The sequence below is a fragment of the Passer montanus genome, unplaced genomic scaffold (assembly GCF_014805655.1).
Source record: "Passer montanus isolate IOZ18808 unplaced genomic scaffold, ASM1480565v1 scaffold141, whole genome shotgun sequence".
NCBI lineage: Eukaryota > Metazoa > Chordata > Aves > Passeriformes > Passeridae > Passer > Passer montanus.
The window spans coordinates 367422-384825 of NW_024361053.1; the positions used below are offsets into that span (position 1 = coordinate 367422).

At 46.7% G+C, this 17404-nt stretch overlaps 2 protein-coding genes and 1 long non-coding RNA gene across 3 annotated transcripts in view; 1 reads left to right on the forward strand and 2 right to left on the reverse strand.

The window, feature by feature from the left end:
* The window catches only part of LAMB1 (laminin subunit beta 1), a 42809-nt gene extending 31829 nt beyond the window's left edge, over positions 1–10980 (reverse strand). The window contains exons 1-9 of the mRNA XM_039700492.1: positions 10749–10980; positions 10423–10592; positions 7951–8086; positions 5937–6010; positions 3949–4137; positions 3778–3841; positions 2021–2223; positions 494–614; positions 129–317 (exon numbers count right to left, since the gene is read on the reverse strand). Coding sequence (XP_039556426.1) covers positions 129–317; positions 494–614; positions 2021–2223; positions 3778–3841; positions 3949–4137; positions 5937–6010; positions 7951–8086; positions 10423–10592; positions 10749–10788 — 1186 coding nt within the window. The 5' untranslated portion in view covers positions 10789–10980. The remainder of the gene's footprint in view (positions 1–128; positions 318–493; positions 615–2020; positions 2224–3777; positions 3842–3948; positions 4138–5936; positions 6011–7950; positions 8087–10422; positions 10593–10748) is intronic.
* LOC120498130 overlaps positions 10644–17404 on the forward strand; it is a 33985-nt gene continuing 27224 nt past the window's right edge. Inside the window, exons 1-2 of the long non-coding RNA XR_005626641.1 lie at positions 10644–10767; positions 11895–11989. This is a non-coding gene — a long non-coding RNA (uncharacterized LOC120498130). The remainder of the gene's footprint in view (positions 10768–11894; positions 11990–17404) is intronic.
* The window catches only part of LAMB4 (laminin subunit beta 4), a 43577-nt gene continuing 41206 nt past the window's right edge, over positions 15034–17404 (reverse strand). Inside the window, exons 33-34 of the mRNA XM_039700494.1 lie at positions 16933–17086; positions 15034–15577 (exon numbers count right to left, since the gene is read on the reverse strand). Coding sequence (XP_039556428.1) covers positions 15438–15577; positions 16933–17086 — 294 coding nt within the window. The 3' untranslated portion in view covers positions 15034–15437. The remainder of the gene's footprint in view (positions 15578–16932; positions 17087–17404) is intronic.

Genomic DNA, 17404 nt, shown 5'->3' on the forward strand with positions numbered 1-17404 from the left:
ACCAGGTAAATTCCCAGATCCTCAAAGAGAAAACAAAACCCAGCCATGCTCCCTCAAGACCTCCAAGACAGCCACATTTCCTCAGGGATCCCAAGGCCATTCCCACCTGCGGAGTGGGGCTCACTTACGCTCACAGACGTCGGGGTCCCGCAGGTCCCTCTCCGGGTGCTGGAAGTAGAAGGGCTTGCACTGCTCGCAGTTGCGTCCCATGGTGTTGTGCTGGCACTCGTCACACACTCCCCCGCTGGTGTTCCCCGTCGTCATGTACACGGCCATGTCGAAGTGGCACTGGCTGGAGTGGCCATTGCAGTTGCACTCTGTGACAAAGACAGAAAGCAGAGTGAGAGTCCTGGGGGAAGTGCAACTCTGCGGGAAAGACACACCGGTGCCAAGCAAAGAACATGAAGGGTTTTACACACAAGGATTTTACACAAGCCCAAGTAACAGCGTGTAACGCTCACGGCACCCAGCTCTGCATTTTACTGCAACTCACTTTTGCATGCGTTACTGTTGCGACCTTCAGCGGGGCGCCAGGGTAAGTCATGGTAGAAATCCAAACACTGCTCACAGTTTAATCCTTTGGTATTATGTCTGCACATGCAGTGACCATGAACCTGTAATTGAAAAAAAAAGGGAGGAAATTAAAAAAATAATGAAAAGATGAGTTGTTTATAAATGAAAAAGTAAAAAACCCCAAACCATTCTACAATGAATGCAAAATAAAGTTAGCACATAATAGACATATACTTTTGGAGACTTTAATCCATGTAACTGCATTTAGAAAAGGCAAAAAAGGGCCACAGGAATGTCCTTCACCTGACCAGGTGTCCTCATACAAATTTGTCCTTCTTTCCTTACTAGAACTAGTGCCAGAATAAATGCTTTCAGAAAGAAAGAAGGAGAGCACAGCTCCACTCCAATCCCAGGTGTCCTCATACAAATTTCTTTCCTTACTAGAACTAGTCCTTCTTTCCTTACTAGAACTAGTGCCAGAATAAATGCTTTCAGAAAGAAAGAAGGAGAACACAGCTCCACTCCAATAACCACAGAAGCCTCTTGGAACTTTAAACGTCAGCAGTTTATTAGCTGTAAATTAGCTATTAACATGCATCTATTTACATCAGCAGGTCACTAGCCCAGTGCCCTCTTTCCAGCCCTGCCTTGGCTCTCAGAGCAAAGATAACAGACAGTTTGGATGGTGTTTATCCATCAGCCCCAGGTTTTGCCTTTGCCCTGTGTACAGAACAAGCACCAAGCAGACCAAGAGTGGTTGTGTGACAGCTGCTGCCACTGGCACTACCAGCACTGTAGCCACAATGCTAAAGGCAAAGCTTGGGTGTAGACACTGACCAAACACAGGGCAGTGGAGCACTCGGCTCGACAGCATCCTGCAGCCCTGGAGAGCCCACACAATCCTCCCACATGCTTCCACATCTCCAACCAGTTAATAACTCACCCATTAACAGGGTGCTAGTATGGCTTGTCATGCACAAACCATGGGGAAAAGCAGACCCCAGAAGGGATGTGCACTTGTGCAGCAGCATACCATGGAAGCAATCAGGTTTTCCTTCAGGGCCTGTGTTTATTAGAGCTACAACCTGGATTTTTCAGCTGGTAACGACTAATACAAACACAGGTTATGCTTGATTCACAAGTGTTTCAGCCTTTGATGCCTCTATTCCACTTCAATTTTAAGGTAACCAAGTCAACTCATACATCAGTCTCTGACCAATTAAGGTTACGCTCCCTTTCTTCATTCCTACCTTTCAGTTTCATCAGCCCTGTAACATGATCAGAAAAGGAATGCTAAAACATTTATCACCTGGTCTAAGATACGTGTTTGATTAATACCAATAATGACAGATGTGTTTGCCAAGGAGGAATAATTACAACAGTTTTGTTGTTTGGAAATCAAGCGCGTAGAGGTGAGGGACAGAATATCATCTTCACATTTGTGTTCAAATCACTTAAGAGAGGCACAGACAAGAAGAGCTTTGTGCAGAAGAGTGTGAATATTTACCATTCCTTCCACCTCCTCGTCCAAGCCCTCCACGGGCGCGCACTCGCTGGCGTGCCCGTAGCAGAAGCAGTTCCCGCGGACCACCATGTCGTAGATGGCATAGTAGTACTTCTCTCGGATCTCCATCCTGGAGTCCAACAGGTTATCTCCCAGCGTGTGCAGCTTGACAAATTTGACTCTCAGATTTGTGATCTTCAATAGGTCTGCAGGGGACACACACAAAATACATAACCAGCAAGCCTGTTTTGGAGCTATTTACCAGATATTTTGAATGGGAGGAAGTCAGGAGTGACTTCCTAAGCATGCTTCCTATGGGCAGATTAGATCAGATTTAATTTCAGCACCTACACATCACTCCCCAAATTAAAAAAAAAAAGAAGTTACATTATTTTACTACAAGTTGATAACTGTATAAGTAAGTTTAAGCATAATTTAAAATAATGGTCTATTTTATTATAGACATGCACAGGCACATACACAAACGTTAAAGGCAAGGAGAAAAGCACTACCTAAAAGATATTGGTTATTTGGGGTTTTAAAATATAAGATGGGTAAGGACTTGATATCAAGAAACTGCTGCCAAGAGGACCAGGAGCCATTAGAGTTATGAGACTTTTGGAAAAAGTCTTAGCTGGAAACAAAGACAAATAATTCTTCTGTTGTACCCACCCAACTTTCCTAGGAAATGTAATTAGTTACATTTTGTGGAAAGAAGTAATACCCCATCACTGACCAAATACAAAGAATTTCTTGAGGGATAATCCATGGGAATACAATATTGCACTAATTAATACCACCCAGATGTCTACTTTGGTATTGTATATCCTATGTAATTTCCTATAGCCTTGAACTAGGCTTGACAAAGCACTTCAAGCACATGAAGGCAGTTTCTCCTTTAAAATGTTGAGTAAAGAAAAAAAAACATTAAACTCATAGCAACGAGCAGACACTCCTCTACTTCACATATTTCCTTTTGCTCCAGGTAGCTTTACACTGAAGGACATGAACCCAGCCTGAGAATGCATATTAAATCAGAGGTCAGGTTAAGGCCAAGCACTGCAGTTCCCTCAGGCCAAACACCCCACAAGGTTTCTCTTAAACTGAGCAACAGATCCCTCATGTATTGCCATGACCATGCACGAACACTACAGCAAGTTGTGGTTTACAACCACATCTGAGTGGCCCAGACATGCCCCAACAGTTACCATGGCCAACTGTTCCAAAGTCACAACTTTGTTCTGAAAAATAAAACACAACCCCAATGATTTTAGCTATGACCACATCTGAGTGGCCCAGACATGCAGTGCTACCATGGCAAACTGTTCCAAAGTCACAACTTTGTTCTGAAAAATAAAACACAACCCCAATGATTTTAGCTAGAAATGCACAATGAAATAAGTACCATTGTAGCTCTCTTCATTTGCTTTCTGAATACTGTACAATTACAGGATCACATTCCAAGGTTTCTCTTGGCAACTGCATGTATTTTGGGGAAAGGGGGTCTTTAATGAAAATAAATCTCTGATCAATTAAGAAAAGGACCAAATCCAAGGAAGTGTGCAAGAGCAATCCCTTGAGTTCACAACACTGATCTTTATTTCCCTGCACATCACTGTATGAGTCAGGAAAAGGTATTCCTATGACTTCAAAACTGCTATCAGGGCTAATGCATGATCTGTTAGTGGATTACTTGTTTTTGTAAGCAAGTAAGTACTGAAATGCTCTCAAATCAGCCTGAAAGGCAACTGCATACATACTCTGAATCCTTGGACTGTATGGATCTTCAATTCGAAAAGCAGGATCTAGAACACGATATATCACCTGGAGGAAAAATCAAACAACAAAAGATTCAGCTTCAAAAATAAGAGAATCCAAATTTGTAAGGAAAAAGTCTACACAATCAACATATTAGAAAAATTGTCTCTGACCTCTCCCTCTGTTGAAGGTTCAATGTCAGAGTATCGGGAATCACAGATTATATCATCCACTTTCTTCATGGGTCCAGTTGAAATCCCAGGAAATGAGCTCTCACAGTCATATGCAAAATACCTGTAAACGTGCCAAGTCTGTCCAAAGTCAGACGATCTTTCAATCAACATTGCAGCAGGACGGAATGTCTAACAGTTAGAAAAACAAGAGATTTCATTTGGTTAATTATTATTTGCATGTACATTAAATCTTACTAGTGTGAGCAATCCACATGTCTGGATTTTAATCTCTCTCCCTGCACCAACTATTTCCCATATGTGGAAATACTGGAAATACTTTTCTGATGATATTCCACTTTCTTCTCAGAGGCAGATACATGAAATAACACTCATCAAACCATAGACTACTACCCATCTTCAAAAGACAGCACTCAGTGGCCAAGGGCTTAAACACAAAAACTTGTAAGTTTTTTTGATTCCAAACCCTTTCTAAAAAGTGGGGGTTAAAGAAGGGCTTTACAGAGACAAAAAGATTTTTTCCCACAGCTTGTGGAAAGTAGCAGAACCTTCTTCCTTGTTGTATCTTTTTGCCTGATCTTTTACAAAGGACCTAATGGGCCTCCTCTGCTGCTGCAGGGAGCAGGAGGTCACTGCCAGTGCCTCCCACCCAGCTCTGAGATCCAGAAGTTACTGCTGAGCAGGTACCTCTGAAGCTCAGAGAAGCCCCAGCATTTCCTTTGTCTGACCACATGACCTTTTGCAGCACCCCTGATGTTCCAGCTGTCCTCTGTGCTGCCTTAAGAAAACCTTCTTTATGGAGACTGAGAGTTTCAGCTTCATCCACTCATGCTCCATTTGACTGCCCCAGTCCCCAGTGACTCTCCTCCAGCTGGCCTTGTCCAGACTCTGGCAGGCTGCATCTGCTTCACACAAACCACTGTCCTACTTACCTACATGTATCCAACTCTAGAACAACAAACTCATGAAGTTTAGAAAAAAAAAATAATTCCTCTGACGTACATAAAATCATGTTTTAATTTTTGTGCTGCCTTTCAAAAACCAGATATTTATTTAACCCTGGCTTGTACCTACCAAGAAATGGCAACAATCTCTTCCTTAGTTTTATGTATTCAGAGGAGGACCTCCCAGAGCCAAGCACAAAAGCATTTCAGTCTCTCTGCTTCCTGGCTGAAAATATCACCCAACTTAGAAACTAGTATGTCACCCAACAAAAAAATTTAGCAGCCCAGAAGTAAGGCAGCTCAACTGTCTACCACACAAAGCCCACAAGGCATCATTAAAACTATCTTTCCCCTGCAGTCTTCCTCCCGACAGCAGACCAAGGGGTACAATGTCTGCAGTGTCAGGGTTTTTTGGGGGTCCCTCACTGCTGGCTTCAGTAGAAATGACCACCTTTCACCTCAGCCACCACCTTAAGTCACAAGGAGAAACCCTAGTGGATGCCACAGGAAAGAGGAACCAGCTGTCCTAGAAAGCTGATGCGTAAAAATGAAGAGATTAATCTGTCCACATGGGAAAAACATTTAGGATGTACAGGACGTAAGCTACCATTCCAAGACATCTGTTTGTAAAAAAACAAAGACACTTTGTGTACAGATGTTCCTTCTTCCTGAAGACCTTTCCATTTGCCAAATGAAAACTTGATACCATGGCCAACTTTTTTTCAGGAAAAAAACCCTTGCTGCTACATGGCTTAGCCAACAATCTTCTAGAATACAACCACCAGAGACACACCAACACAAAACCCAGCTTCAGCATGACTCCTTCTGCAGCCTCACTGGAATTCAAAGACAAATCAGTACTCTGCCTTTCTGCATGACTTCAGCACTGGTTAATGGTTGGCAGCTCTGAAAAACTCAGGCCAAACAGTTCAGACAAAGCCCAAATCCCAAATATCAAATAGATGTGAAGGACTATCAGACCTCCGATTTCCTCATTTTTTAGGGGTAAGGCTGTGGCTTTCTTACCTTGAAGGTCATAATGAGATGAGTGAAATGAAACTCAGCCTCCAGGTCCAGCTGGATAGTTACGTTTTCCAAACCTGCAGGGGCAGAGAAAAGAAGGAGTTCAGCAAACAAATACACCTGCCCGTTTCTACATCAAAATTTTGCCAAAGCTCTTCAATCTGTTGGCATGAGACTGTTTTCTTTACCACTTGGCTCTGATGTGGAAAAGGAATATGATGGTTTAGTGTGTGCCTGAGGTAGAGAGGGAGACACCAAGAACCTGCTGAAGAGCATCACGCATGGGATTCCTGCGCGCGATCAGCACCGACCGCGCTACAAGGACGGAGCCCAGCACAGAGCGTGAGCCTGCAGTGCAGTTTGAGACAGACAATGGTGTGCCTGGCATCGCTGGACTTGGGCAAACATGGGCCCACCACAAGCTGGGTGCTGGCACCAAAGCCCCCAGTCCAGCTGGGGATGCTGAGCCCAGATGTGTGTGGTGGCTGCAGGCTGTTCTCCCACAGCCCAGCCTCTTGGCAGCAGCACAAGCTTCTGCAGCCCTAATACCCCCAGTCTCACTGATGTCTGGGGGGGCCATTCCCCATTTTTCACTCACTCTGGACTCTCCTGTCCACAAGAACAGCTCCTTTATAACCTGGTTTTGAGACACTCCTAAAGCAACTATCACAGTCCTGCTTTGCAGTTCCAAGGGTTAAGGAAATGGTGAGAGGAAAAAGGTTTTCCAACTGCTGTAACCAAACCTGTGGTCAAGGACTCTACACAGAAAGGAAGAAAAACAGCCAGAAATATTATTTTGCCTTGTGAAAAGAGCTCTCGAAACAGCTGGATACTAATTATACTGTAGTTAGAAATAAAAAATAAAATCAAGATTTACAGAGAGGAGAAAGGGTAAGAAATGAAAATAATAAAACAATAAGGCACTTAAAATTTTGACCAGCTGTAACCTTCTGTGAAGCATGCAGCAATGGTCCCTTATGCTGTATGCCTGAAAACATGAATTGGACAGAAAGAATCATTTGTTTTTTATTGTTGAAGGACATTTTCATGACCTTATGAGCTAAGAAACTTTTCTGTGTGAATGCTGCCAAGCCTGTTGCAAAAAACATGAATTATGTGGAATGCTGGAAGAGAACTGCTGGCGGCAAGCAGTTGATCTAAATGGTTAAAAAGGATTTAGTGAAAATCTTTCTTTACCAGGCAGCAAAACTGTTAAAAATATTACTTTTTTTTTCCCTCATATACAATGAGGCATCTGCTGCCAATGCATTTGCAGAAATCCCACCCTGTCCAGCTGGCTTTAAGGTTTCAGGGTAGGACTGCTGTTTGAGAAACCCTTGCTGCCTTGTTTTGTGTATGAAGGCATGCCAAAAGCATAACCAGAAAAGTAAAACAGGCGGAGGAAGGAGTAAAAGAAAAAACAAAAACCCCACCAAACTAATATGCAATTTTTGTTTTTAACGATCTGGCTTGGTTTTGCTGTTAATTTTCTTGTTTGGCAAATGGTACAGAAATTCAAGGAGTTTAGGAGGGAGAATGCAGCATGTAGGGTAAGAGATATCCCTGGCTTTACTGTCCTGGGGTAGGAAAAGGAAATGGGAGGCGTGCAGGCAGGGCAAGGGCCAGCTCTGCACCCAAACCCCCTCCTTCCCCAGCCCCCAGCGTGGGGAAGCCCAGGGATTTTTACTCCTGGAAGGCTGCTCTGCTCTTGCTGCCCAAATATGAGGAATATCTGAGGCCAGTGTGGGAAACTCATCTCTTTAGGAAAGGACTCTTGCAGAGTGCTTGGACGGCTGTTTCCAACACTCCTGGAGGACTCCAGGGGTTTTGTTACAGATTAAGGACTGCTCCAGGGCACAAAAAGCAGCCAGTTTTACTCATGGCTCCTCACACAGCGTGATCCCTCACAGGGCAGTAACCAGCAGGCCAGAGATAAGAGCAAACCCACAGGTACCCTTAAACAAAAGGAGGGAAAACAGCTCCCAGCCCCGGAAATTGCCCCGGACAAACCGCATACCATTTTCCGACTGCCACCAGAGCTTCAGGCGATTGGGATCAAACGTGGTGACAACATTTTCAATGCGATGACTGTCGGGATTGAGAGTATCGTGGAAGGGATCCTCCGAATCACATATGAAACATTTTTTGTCCTCCTGAAACAACACGATAATCAGCATTACTGATTTCATCCATGGGGCAATAGTTGCTTCCTGCAGATAAGAGTATTTTCCATCCATATCACATTCCACTCATTTTGCCTGCAGGAGTCATCAAAGATTTTTTTTTTGTTGAAAAGCTAAGTGTTTTTTACCTCGATGAATTAATGCAAATTGCCAAATGGAAAATATGCCAGGAATTCCATAAACTTCATTTTTATGGGAAGCATGCTTTCAATGAAAATTGCAGTTTCAGAAAATCTCTTCCAGTGCACGTATTCTCCAGTGGAATTCAAAACCAATGGCAACATCTACAGAAAATTGCTGAATTGCTTCTGTAAAAATGCACACGTGCAAAACTGCATCTTAGCAGCTCGTGAGAAATAACTCTGGCTTTTGGAAGCTGGCTTGGAGATGCAAGCTGTCTGCATTAGGGATACCTCCCATGAGACTCAGAGCACATCCAGGGGCCCTCAGCGATTTAGCCCTTTTCCCTAAATTCAGCTTGTCCAACTCCTACCCAAACCTCGCATCTTCAGCTGGTATTGCAACCTCAAACTGTGTACATAAAGTCAATCTGCACACATTACAAGGTCTGCCCAAGCAAAACCATCAGAACAAGTCTGGGATGTGCTCCTTGGAAAGCCAGAAGCTTCTTCTTAGGGGACAAAATGCCATCATGGCTATTACTACAAAGAGTGCTATTTTTGCATTGTCCTTGTGCTTAAAACCACCACTTTCTGACTGCAAGGTAAGGTGCAAACTGATCCAAAAAGGAGGGTTCCTGCCCAGACCAACGGGAGGGGGCAGATGAGGGAGAGGAGCTCATTGGATGGCAGTGAAGGAGCCCCAACACACCAACAACTCATCCCTGCCGAAAGCCACACAAGCATCATTCCTCCAGCACGTTTATGGAGACAAATGCTATGCTTTATCAGCCAAGAATGTGACAGCTGGCAGGTCTGCACCACACAGGCTTTCCATTTCACCAGTTCTGGCTTCAGTGGCTCCTCCCAAGCTCAGGGCTTCACCTCCCACGAGCCCTCAAACACTCCTCCAGCAGAAAGAACGGCAAGAGCAGGGGTCCCAGGAAGACAATCCCTACTGTCTGCTCCAGGCTTCTCTCCCCCCACACTTCATGCCACAACTTGCTCCTTTTCTCTGATCAAAACTGAATCCTAGAAGACCTAATTCTGCCAAGCACTCAGTGCAGCCACGCCTCATGTTACTAAGAGGATAATGGCAACTCCCACGATTTCTTCAATACCACACACTGTACCTCAGAATAACCAGGGACATCCCAAATGCTGAACCAGGGCTGGGAGATCAGGAATATGGGTACATGAGAGCTTCTGAAGTGATGCTTTTTACAACGGCACTTCAACAAGTGACAAGAAAATGTAACAAAGCACCTTTGTTATTTTTTTCTACCAGAGATGCTTACACTGTTGAGGTCAATCCCAATGTACACAGAAAATGTTCAGTGAAGCTAAATCCCACGTCAAATAAAGTATTAATGCTATTAGACAGAACTTATATGGTAAAACTAAAGGTGGGGAAAGGATGAAGGGAGACTTGGTAACTTCAGGGCACAAATGAGTCAAGTGCTACAGCCTCCCCTGCTTCCTGTGGTTTTCCTTCCAAGTGCCAGAATCCGGCCCTATTGTCTCCACAGTAATTCGTCCGGAGATTATCCCTTTACTTTCAGTTCAACAGAGTTCCACGTATAACTGATAGTTTATTCTTCTCCACCATCCCTTCTCTCTCAGAGATTTTAAGTTTGCTGAGCTGCTTCTGGCTTTAAAAGGCAACAATTCACCAGATGTGCTGAGACAACTTTATTCACATCCTTTCACTCTGAGACCATACACATGCGATTACATTATGGGGACTGTGGACAAAACACTGCCGAGCCCTACAGCCCACTCTCCTTTAGGAAGCTGTCTAGACGGCTCCGAGCGAGCCGGGAAATAAAGCATTAATTGAACTTACTGCGGCACATTCTCCCTTACTGGCCTCGATCAGGAAAGGGGGGTCGGATCCGAAAGCCGCGGGGGATTCCCTGGAGCCAGGGTGTGGAGTCCCGCACGGGGCACGATGCTGCCCCAGCGGGCACCGCTGCCCGCGCTTCCCACCCGCGGGCGGCGGCTCGTCCCGTCCCATCCCATTCCCCCGGGCCGGGGGCTGCCCGCGGGGGCGCACCCCGCACCGCCCCGGTACAGCCCCGGCACAGCCCCGGCACAGCCCTGGCTGCCCCAGCCCCGGGACAGCCCCGCAGCGCCGGCAGCGAGCGCGGTGCCCGGGAGCGCTGCCCGCCCGCGCCCGGCGCTCACCTGGAGGTGGCTGACGATGCAGTAGGGCTCGGGCTGGCGGAGGCCGCAGGTGGAGGAGGCGGAGAGGCGGGCGGCGCGGCCGATGAGCAGGTCGCCGGTGGCGGGGTAGCAGCTGCCCTCGGCGCAGCCATAGCTGTACTCGGGCTCCTGCGCCGCCGCGGGCCACAGCGCTGCGCGGAGGGAGAGAGGGGACAGAGGGTGAGAGAGGGCAGCGGGAGCGCGGCCGGGCTGGGCGCCCCGAGCCGCCCCGGCGGGCGCTGCCCAGGCGCGCCCTGCCCGCCGCGCCCCGACGGCGAACGGAGCGGAGCGGAGCCGAGCGGGATTACCGAGGCAGCAGCAGCAGAGGTACAGCGGGAGGCGGCCCATGGCGGGCGGCAGGACGGGACGGGACCGGACGGGACAGGACACGACGGGACGGGACGCGGCTGCCCCTCCGCACGCCGCTGCTCCGGCCGCTCCACGCAGGCGCCGCCGCTCCCGACCGCGGCCCCGCGCCGCCGGGTGCCCCCAGCCCTGGCCCTCCTCCTCCTCCTCCTCCTCCGCCCCTCCGCATCCGCGGGGCCGGGCCGAGCCCCTCCCGCCCGGCCCCCCGCCCTGGGGCAGCCCGGCCCCTCGCCGGGGCAGGCAGCGCAGCCGTCGAGGAAGGGCAGCTCAGTCCGGGTGGGAGGCAAGGGGAGGTCCTGTCCCGCCGTGGCCAGGGAGCCCGAGCGGGGCACCGGGGACTGCAGCCCCCCGGCCCGCAGACTGTGCTCCTTCCAGCGTCCGGAGCGGGCTCTGGGCAGGGTGCCGCGAAAGGAAGGGGGTGGCGGATAGGTGCAATCGGGTGCCCCCCGTCCCTGCCCCTGTCGGTGGAGAAACAATGAAGGAATGGGGTTATTGACCTAATCCTGCCTTCTGCCGCTAGTGTGGATGAAGCTGTGAGGAAAGGATGGATGGATGGATGGATGGATGGATGGACGGACAGTGGTGCATACTTGTGTGGTAAGGCCCAAAACCCAGCAAAGAACCAGGGGGTTGACAACTGTCCCACGCAAGGCTCAGCAGCCCCACTCTGCCTGGTGCTGCAGTGCCAGCACACGTGGCTCTGGAGTGCCGCTGCTGGGGATGGTGGCTGTGCTGCCAGGTCTGGCTCTGGCACAGGCAGAGAGGTCCAGCTGGCCTAGAGCAGCCACTGCCAGGCTGTGTCACATTCCCTGGGAGCACAGGGCACTGTTGCCTTCGCAGGGGCACTGAGGCAGCTGCAAGGAATGAATGGCTGTGCTGGAGCTGCCCCTGCGCCCCAGCCTCCCACATCAGTGCCCTGGCCTCTGTGGGGCAGAGTTCCCTCAGCACCCAGGGAAAGTGTTTAGTGTTAAATAAACGCCTAGGAGTCTGTATAAAAGATGGACGTGGCTGGGACGAATGCCTGGGTTTATGTACCCAGGTTCTGCTTGCACACGTGTAACACGTGTACTTGTGTAAATCTTTACCAGGTACCAGTGCCCCCCAAGAACACTTTGCCCTCACTATTTGCAGTGCCAGAATGAAAACACACCACGGTCTGTCTGGCCCAGCAAACCCTGCCAAGGTAGGTAAATATGTTCATTCTCATTTTACAGATGGATAAGCAGAAACAGAGAGATACCAAGTGACTTGCCCTAAAGGTTAAACACCAGGTTTGAAACATAACCCAAGACTCTGGATTAAAGAACTTGTGGAGCTGTTTCATTAAAGATATCCATAAAATTAAATCATTCTACAGTGACAGGGCAGGAATTGTAATATTCTAAACTTCTTCTCCCATGTGATCTTCTAAATTCAGAAAACAAATTCAGTTTCATAACCCTGTTGTATTTCCTAAGCTTCAGTACAGCAAACATTTTGTCCCCCCACTAACAGAAAATGTTTTACTTTGCTGCTGGTAGAGCCTTCTCTGGCCCATGGCAGATGGGCAGCAGGATCACCCCTTGTGCAACTGTTCCATTGCCACTGGACTTTTTCTGTCGTATTTTTCCAGCTTTGAAGTTTTTGCTCTCTCTTTTTTTTTTTTTTTTTTAAATTTTCTTTTTTTTTCTTTCTTTCTTTTTTCTTGTTTCATAGCCTTGTAGAAGTCCTATCTACCCCTATAGGCTCCTTTGTGCCCTGGCACAGAGAGGATGAAAACGTGCTTTGTTCCAGCCTGGGGGTGACCCTGCCGTGCGACATCAGGGGTTGAGCTGGAGCTCCAGCCACAGCCTGGGGTGGCCACCATCACCCAGAACTGTGCTGTTCTTTCAGACATTACAGAAACCACCACACTCAGTGTGCAAGAATTAGGAACAGGGGACTTGTGTCCCTCCCTCTCTGCAGTGCTCATGACAAATAATGAGTGGGAGTATTTTAATTTGATTCTTCAAATGATAAAAAATCAGTTTTGTGCCCTATCCTGTGGTTGGTGAACCACCTTTACTGCCCTGGAGTGTCCGTGTTTGTGTGTGGGTGGAAGTCTCAAAAAACAAAATTTTACAATTTGACCTCAGTGGGACCCACTTGATCAGCCATGCTCTTATTAAAACACTGCAGTGATCAAATGCCTGGTAGACAGAGCTGATGATATGATTTTGATTAAATATATCTTTGATTCTATGTCAGTTTGATTGTGTTGTTTGCATTTTGATTAATGCCATTGAAGTAAAAATGCTCTGCAGCAGGAAACTTATTTCAATTCTTTTTCAAGAAACAGTTTTCTGAAGCCATTTCTGCCCACAAGGAGGAGGTCCAGGGGGAACTACAAATAGGTATTTTTTTTATCTAGAGACAGCATTTTCCCCACAAATTAATTTTGAAAAAATACTTTGAAAGTTTTTGTGTCACTGCCAGTGGGAAATGCTGCATAGTTGTAAACCTCAGAAGTTGTCACAGGATGGATTTGGAGTTCTGTGGCCACTGGTCCCATCAGATCTGTTTCCTTTGTGTCTGAGCATGCTTGGAGGCAGGGAGGGGAGGTTAGACTCTGTGTTGAATTTCTCGTTCCTGCTTCCGCTTTCCTTCCAGCCATTTCTGTTTCCCCCCATGCATACATCTCCTCTCCAGGCTTGTTTGACTGCCTTGTGTTTACAGATTTCTCATCCATGCAGCTTGTGGAAAGCCATTCAGCAATTCTCATAGTCAACAGTGGATTTTAGGAGGAAGTTCTCTTTCAACTTTTTGCTTGTGAATTCAGATTTTTAAATATGAATGAAATAATTTTGGTTTATATGCAATTGGGAATTTCTGTCAAAGAGCTTCAGTTTGCCTCTTCCAGCAGTCCAGCAGAGATGCATTGAAACCTGCAGAAAATCCTTCATTACCTGGAGACCTGCACGTGAGCAGCTTGGTGTGTGCTCCGAGTGAAACAGAGATGTTTGATTTCATCAGGTCAAAGTCAGCCTAAATACAATCATCTGATTACAGCTTAGTAACTTAGAAAGAAGCCTCACTCCTCACAGGTGCTAAAATTCAGAAAATGCTAACCCACAAATTCCGTGCATTCCTGAGTTCAGGTGGCTTTGTTAGATGATATCAAAATTCTAATTTGATTCCATTATTTTCACAACAGAATGTGTTACAGTGTAATGCATGTTGCACATTGCCCTGGAGTGCAGCTGGTTTGAGTTAGAGGAGTATCTCTGAAATCTCATCTGCCAGCAATTCCCACCCAAGCCCCCAGCGCATACCAATGCTGCTTTAGCTCTTGTAAACACAGGGTGATGACTATGCAGTGTTTATCTCCGTGGGATCGATAAGGATTGTTTCACGGGTGCTGCTGGCATGAGTAAATGTTAAGAGCCCTGTGCTCCCGCAGAGCATTCCTGAGTTTTACAGATGTGGTCTGGGCTGCATCCGAGCTCTGGAGCAGCACCGTGCTGAGTGAAGTCTCTCACAGTGGGACAGTCCAGCCAGCAATGACACAACTGGTTTTGGCTGAGGAAAACCCATCCTTAGTCTGCTCTGTGTCCTGCAGGAGTATGCATAAAAGGGTGGGAGTTTGAAACTGAGGTGTAGCTCACTTCAGTCTTTTTAAAACATCTGTACCACTTGCTTAACCACAGATTCCTTCTTTATTAATATATATATATATAAGTACTTACAGCCTAAAATTCAAGCTAGTTCATCTGTTCTTGATGGCTAAAAGAAATTGCTGAGTGAACCCTGACTTCTGTGAAGTGCTGCATTGTGGGAGAACAGCTGGAGAAGTTGGTTTTCAACATTTCTGGCCCTTTAGACTCACAGCTTAAACCTGAGAGCTGGAGTTATTCTCCAGTTGTTACATTAATGAAAAATGCGTGAAACCCCCTGTAAGCATAAGAAAAACGTGCCTCGCAGGAGCGGCAATGCCCGATAAAAGATTTCTAAGTTGTTTTCTGCCTTGAGCATCCGAGCACTGCCATCCAGCGGGCTCCGGGGAATGGGCTCTGCCGCCCACCGCCCGGCCGGAGCTGCTGCCCGCCGCATCTCCGGGGAGAGCAGCGGGGCCCTCCCAGCGCCAGGGCTCTGCTGAGGGATCCGCTCTGCCTCAGGGGGAGACGGGGCTGCAGCAGTGACGATGCCTGCGCTGCCGCTGGCTGTCAGCGGGCGGCTGCGGGAGCCCGCAGGGCTTGATCGGCATCGCCCCGTCCGAGTCTGGGCAGCCCGTGCAGGTCATGGCACGGATTTTAGGGGGTGGCAGAAGACACGGGGTGTTGGGAGCCTGTCTTTGAGGCAGCTACCAGCAGCTCTCTGAGCAATCCTGCTTTTGCATTTCCAACCTGCCACAAGAAGCCCTAGACTGTCACAGGAGTATATTGTAGAGCTCCCTCAAAGACTACACCTGATTACTAAATCACATGGTTTATTACAATGTATTTCCTATTTCCATATAAACTCAACTGGACAAAAGAAGAAAAAGAAAAAAAGACAAAATTACATAATTCACTAGGCCACTTCAGATGTATTTCCGGACGGCCTGTGCCAGGATGCTCAGGATGTGATAATCATGGTGATTTCAGCTTCATTTTACCTGGTGGTCTGTTCAGACCCTAACTCTTGCATGTTGCATACTTGCTTTCCTGCTCCATTATTTCATTTTTAATGGCTATCACTTGTTCCTCTAGTTGTCTCAGTTGCTCTGCTTTATCTTGTTTGGTCTGATTCAGTTCCTGAAGCTTCTTCTCCAAATCTGGAAGAGCAGAGATGTGCAATAATGTGAGCAATGATGCTCACATTTGTTGTGTAAGTAAAATCCAGTGATTAGCAGCATTTCTTTTCCCATAAGTTCTAGAGGCAATAAGCCTATTTTGAATGGGGAATATTATATGTGCAACTGGATGGAAAAGTCTGGCTTCTGGATAGCAAGAGGAGCATGACAGCCTTGAAGAAATTAATTTCTCAGCATGTGCTTTTGTCCATCAGCTAGGATGGGACAGGACATGGAGCTCTTAAAGGGCTTGGTTTAAATGGAAACACTCAGAGGGACAGTTGTCCACTGATGTGTGTAAAGCCTAGACAGTTTGGGTGTGATGGGCTTAGGTCTCCCTCACTTGTGTAACTGTTTTATGCTGGTTCCTGTGAAGCTACACCAATGTAAAGATATTGGTAATGAGTTATACCCACAGGATTCACTGCCTGTTTCTAATGTCCTTATCATCCGGGCATTTAGAGTGACTTGGATAATCTTAATGCCTTTTCTCAAGGTATGTGCTCAAAATATTTATTTGGATCCTGTCCTGAAGACTATTCTCCTGGGATAGAGTTTCTGCTTCAGTTTTGCTGATGTTATGTGGTATTTTCTGATATTGAGCCTGGCAGAATCCTAGGCTTAGGGGTTCCCAGTGGGAATGCCCAGTCCTTGACTATAAGAATTTGGTTTCCTGTGTGCAGGGACATGAGATGTGCTCCTCCTTTTTGTGACCCTCTGAGCCCGTGTGGTGACAGCACAGCCACAGCAGCTCTGGTCAGCAGGGCCCATGACCCCTCTGTCTGACAGCCACGGCCCCACAGATTCAGGGCACACCAGCTTCAGTCTCCACTGGTAGCTGGTAGTTGTAGCTGGTTTGCTCTGCCATTGCTCAGAGATAATGTCTGAAGGGGAACAAGTATGGGCTGATGGAAAACAGCTGCCCTACAGCTGTCACACAAGTCCTTGCCTGGGTGGGAAAGACAGAGCAGAGAGGAAGAATAGAAGGTCCAAGTGCCCAAAGCAAATGCATAAATCAGGGCCTCCAGCTAAATCTGCAGCCAGGTTTTTATGCAGGTTTTGCACTTGCCCTGTTTTTAAACTGAAGAAAGAACTGTGTCCACTGTGTGGACAGTTCTTAACCTTTGCTTACAGCAATCTATTTAAGTCAGAAAAAGTACATAAGCCAAATCAATTCAACTGCTTTTAAAATGAGTAGCTTCAGGCAGGGATTTTCACCAGGTAAATTGTTAGAAACCTAATTTTGGGTGAACTTAGTGTGTCTGTGGGCAAGGACTGTAGCCTTGAATTCATGACTACACAGTGCTTACCACTCACTGTGGAAGTGAGAACATCACCTGTTATTCTTTTTATCTTCTTTTCAGTCTCTTCAGCCAGTTTTTCTGCTTCTTTTTTCAACTGCTTCACTTTTTTTAGTGTTACATTTGGAGGTCCTTGGATTTTTAGCTTTTCTTGAAGAATGGTGTACTTTCTTTTAACGTCAGTAAATTCCTGTAACAAAATGTCATTACCTTGTTTAAGAGCATCTCATAATTAATCTGGTGTACAGAAGGAAGTTTTAATACTTTTTTAAACATCCTTCTGAACCAAAGTTTAGATTTCTCATTCTCTTAAATATTAAAAAATATATCCTTAATTTGTAGACATTGAAAAATGCTTTGCAAGACAGGATAGAAATCAATTAAAACAAACTGACAGTGGAGTAATCTAAAGGAGAGGGAGGGGCAAGGATATAAAAAAAATGTTGAAGTGTTTAAATTTATGCTGGTTTTGCTCCTGTTGATAGGGCTTTTCTGTAACTTTCATTTT